Raw genomic sequence first — 4,145 nt, 5'->3', positions numbered from 1 at the left:
TGTTCCTGAGCGATTTATTTGTCTTTCCAAAGTGTGTTCGTCCCTCAGGCACGGCCATTCCTCATCCCAGGCTCCTGGGGTGCATCCAGGACAAGCTGCTTTATCCCTACCCTGCTAAGGAGCTCTACATTCAGTTTTATTCATCACCTTTTGATTTTAAGCATTGGTATTTTACTTGTTCTGGAAACTGAATTAATTTCTGGCCCCTGTGCACACAAATATTATGGATTTATTCGATCCTGTGTAGGAATTACCAACAAGGAGCAGGTGGTGAGTAAGGGATGCGCTCAGGGAGGGCTCAGGGATCAGCTGGACATGTGTTGGTCTCAAAACTTCCCAACAAAGCTAAAAAACAAGGTCTGGCAAGGCCATTATGTCACGATATGACACCATTCACCTTTCCTGCCAGGTTGTTCAGACCAGAAACCAACTCAGCAGTGTTCTCAAATTCAGCTCCTGCTTTTTTAGCCCAGTTTTTCAACACCTCAGGTCAGAGGGATTTATTAAAGACAGGAAAGCACCTGGACCAGGTAGAGTTTTATTGGAAGGCGCGTGAGGAGCCGGATTTGTGCGTAAAAGTGAGCGGTGCCCGGGGGGGCAGTGAGTGGGGACATAAATAAAGGCTATTTCCTGTACCAGATCTGCATCCTCCTCTCCCTCTTGATTTTCCTCTGCAGCTGCAGGATCCCGTACAGCAAAGCCTCAGCTGTGGGTGGGCAACCTGAGAGAGAGAAAAAGGAAAGAGGGGAGGAAGGGAGGAAGGTCACAGGGCTGGGACCTGCACGGAGCTGGAGCCAGCAGATGAGGTGACAGCCCCGGGACTTATCCCAAAGCTGACTTCCCTCTGGCTTCGTGGCTGGCACAGGCAGGAGTGTAAAGAAACTAAATTGATGGTGTTTATCAAGATCTTTTATCAAACATAACAATTCTTTGATTTCAGCCCAGGTCTATCCAAACCCACCTCCCACCCCACTGCTGGGGCCACCACTGGCACAAGCCTCCCCTCCCCACAACCCCTGCAGCTGCTGCAGCTTCCCCACTGCTCTGAGACAGGAAAACCTTTCAAACCTACACCCAAACGCAGAGAATTCCCCTCTCCCTGCCCTGCTCCCAGGCAGAGCTGCCCCTTGTACCTGGCACGTAGATGTCCACGGGCACGATGCGGTCGCAGCCCCTCACCACGGAGTAGGAGTAGTGGTAGTAGCCCCCGCCGTTGGCACAGCTGCAGGACAGGGACAGTGTCAGCCCAGGAAGGTGAGCAGGAGGCCAAGGGAAGGTGGCCCCGGGCAGGTGGGCACTGCCAGGCTCAGAGCCACCAGCTGAGAGCTCACAGGGAGGGGCTCGCAGGTGACACCATCCCACCACGAGCCCTGCCTGGTGTGTTTTCAGCTGAATCCAACCCAACGGAACTGTTCCCATCACCCTCACAAAGCAGATTTCACTGTCCTTCCTCTCTGCTGCAAAACCTTCTGTTTTGCCTCAGAGCTTTCCCAGAATTTGTCCTGTTCCAGACTGGACCGGCCACCCTCAGCCCCAGTGTGGGGGACAAAAGAGCTGTGAGAATCGTGGAATTACTCAGGTTGGAAAAGACCTCTGAGACCATGGAGTCAACTGAGTCCCCTATGGAGCAGATTCCAGCTGAGTCCCTTCATGAAGCAGATTCCACACTGCACAGCAGAAGCATTTTGAAAGCCAAAAGCAAACTCTGGGATTCCGGATATACACAAGTCTGGCAGCTGCAAACCCCCCGGATCTATCCCTGGGAGGATTCACACACATCATTCCCAGAAGGAGCCTTTCTGCTCTGCTCTACAAGACCTCTTCAAGAACTTGAAAACACAAACAAGCAAAGAATTCCCCCCACAGCACCAGGAATATCCCAGCACTCACCTCCCCATGGACACCACGTAGCGAGGCTCCGGCATCTGGTCATAGACCTGCGGAACAGGGATATTTGGGATGATTCCCACCTCCCCCCGCCGTGCCCGAGGTCCCTGTGGTCCCTGGTACCTTGCGCAGAGCCGGGGCCATTTTGTTGGTCAGGGTCCCTGCCACGATCATGACGTCGGCCTGGCGGGGGCTGGCCCGGAACACGACCCCGAAGCGATCCATGTCGTAGCGAGGGGCTGCCATGTGCATCATCTCCACGGCACAGCAGGCCAGCCCGAAGGTCATCGGCCACAGGGAGCTCTGTGGGGACACAGGGGACAGGCAGGAGCTCAGGGACACTGTGGGTGACACACGGGAAGTTCAAGGTGTGGCGAGCAAAACCCACGGAGGAATAGATTCAGGGAGAGCTGGGTGTGCAGCCTGAACGGGTCCAGAGCTGCTCCCCTGAGCCTCTGACACTGCTAAAACCACCTCAGAGTCACACAGGGACAGAGGAGAAGGGACAGATCGGGGCCTGGAGAAGGGACAGTGAAGGAGGAACAGCTCAGGAGCCCACAGGGACAGTGGTGGCCAGAGAAGGGACAGCTCAGAGCCCTGGAGAAGGGACAGTGGAGAAGGGACACCTCAGGGCCCCACAGGGACAGTGGTGGCCAGAGAAGGGACAGCTCAGAGCCCTGGAGAAGGGACAGTGGAGAAGGAACAGCTCAGGAGCCCACAGGGACAGTGGTGGCCAGAGAAGGACCAGCCCAGCAGAGAAGGCAGAGCACAGCAGACCCAGGGCAGTGTCACTCGTGTCACCTTCCCCACAGGCAGAGCAGCTGCTTGGGGCAGGGACAACTCCAGCAAGTGCCTTTTGCTGGTGACCAAAGGGCAGTTCCAGACCCCACACATGCCCTCAGCGCCTTCAGCCTCTCTCCCGCTCTGTCACTGGACCCCAAATGTCACCCTCTGGCCACAGAACTCGGCCACGGGAGCTCTGAGCCTATTTTTATCCTTAGCAGGAGGTGCCTCCCATCTGTCACCCTCTGTCCCTCGATCCCAGGGGAGCACAGTGGCTCTGCACTCACCCGCCGTGCCCAGTTGACCAGGTCATCGAGCTTGGCAATGACGTACTCGCCACGGCTGCTGGGGACGTAGGATTTCCTCTGGACGACAGCAGAGCTCTTCTGGACCTGGACAGAGCTGAAAGGACCAGCCCAGAACCATCACTCTCCAGTTACTTCCCTGCACAATCAGTCTTTATCCCACGGGGCTGTGATTCCCTGAGGAATGACAATCCCACCCCCTCTGTTTGTAGCAGAGGATTCTCCCCCAGTGTGGGATCTGTGGGTTTGGTGCTCAGGCAGAGCCCCTTGGCCATACCCCGGCTACAGAGAGCCCCCAGCTGCTCATCCCCAGGGCTCGCAGAGCTGCCGGTTCTCCCTGGATTTTAGCAAGGAACTGAGGAGACGCCTGACAGGAGGTGCCGCTGGGACGCCCTGCCCGCGGGAGCGGGGACACCGCCTGCTGTTCCCTGTCCCCAGGGCAGGAGCTGTTACCTGTCAGCGTGATCGGCCACCGGCGTCTGATGGAGCAGCTGAGCGTGAACGGGACCCACAGCACCGGGCCTGGAGGACAGAAAGGCCCCGCACAAGGTGCCAGGGTGACACTAAAGCCCTCCCGGGAGCCCGTGCTTCACAAACCCCAGTGGGGAAGGAGACCCCCACTGACGCCCCAGCCCACCCCCAGCTCGGGGAGCCCTTCAGCCGCGGCTCTCTGGTCCCCTCACCCCCAGCCCCGGGGTCAGCGCTGTCACTGCCCCGGCCTCCCCAGCCCCCGGGTCCCACCGCCCCGCTCTTCCCAGCCCCAGCGCTCACCGCCAGCCCAGCACACCGTGCGCGGGGAGCCGGAGACCTGCAACAGAGGACGGGAGAGCTCAGCCCGGCCGGGGGCCACGGCCGAGGGCCGGGAACGGCCCGGTGTCCCCTCAGGGCTCCCTCCCGGTCAGTCACTCCGCGGAGGGCAGAGGGCTTATCCCGGTCCCCGAACTGGTCCCTGTCCCCGAACCGGTCCCTGTCCCGTGCCTCTCCCCACCCCGTCCCTATCCCCGCTCCCGGCCCCGCTCCCGGCCCCGCTCACGGCCCAGCGCCGCCATCTCTCCGCAGCCCTTCACGCAACCTCTGGGCGCGGTGCACCCGCTAAAGGGCCCGGCACAGCACCGCCTCAGCGCTCCGGCGGGAAACGCGGCCCGCGCGGGGGGTTCCGGAGGCACCCGC

At 59.6% G+C, this 4,145-nt stretch overlaps 1 protein-coding gene across 1 annotated transcript; it reads right to left on the bottom strand.

Moving 5' to 3' along the window:
- Positions 1 to 520: 520 nt before the first annotated feature.
- On the bottom strand, positions 521 to 4,081 carry NDUFS7 (NADH:ubiquinone oxidoreductase core subunit S7). The gene is made up of 8 exons (XM_032092760.1): positions 4,009 to 4,081; positions 3,747 to 3,783; positions 3,429 to 3,497; positions 2,958 to 3,072; positions 2,011 to 2,190; positions 1,891 to 1,937; positions 1,134 to 1,222; positions 521 to 721 (listed from the first exon to the last, which is right to left on the bottom strand). The coding sequence occupies exons 1-8, from the start codon at positions 4,022 to 4,024 to the stop codon at positions 624 to 626; spliced, it is 651 nt and encodes a 216-aa protein (XP_031948651.1). The 5' UTR covers positions 4,025 to 4,081; the 3' UTR covers positions 521 to 623.
- Between the last annotated feature and the right edge of the window lie 64 nt (positions 4,082 to 4,145).

This window comes from Corvus moneduloides, chromosome 28 (assembly GCF_009650955.1).
Source record: "Corvus moneduloides isolate bCorMon1 chromosome 28, bCorMon1.pri, whole genome shotgun sequence".
NCBI lineage: Eukaryota > Metazoa > Chordata > Aves > Passeriformes > Corvidae > Corvus > Corvus moneduloides.
Note: the sequence above shows the minus strand (reverse complement) of the source record. Positions and strands in the feature narration are given on the sequence as shown.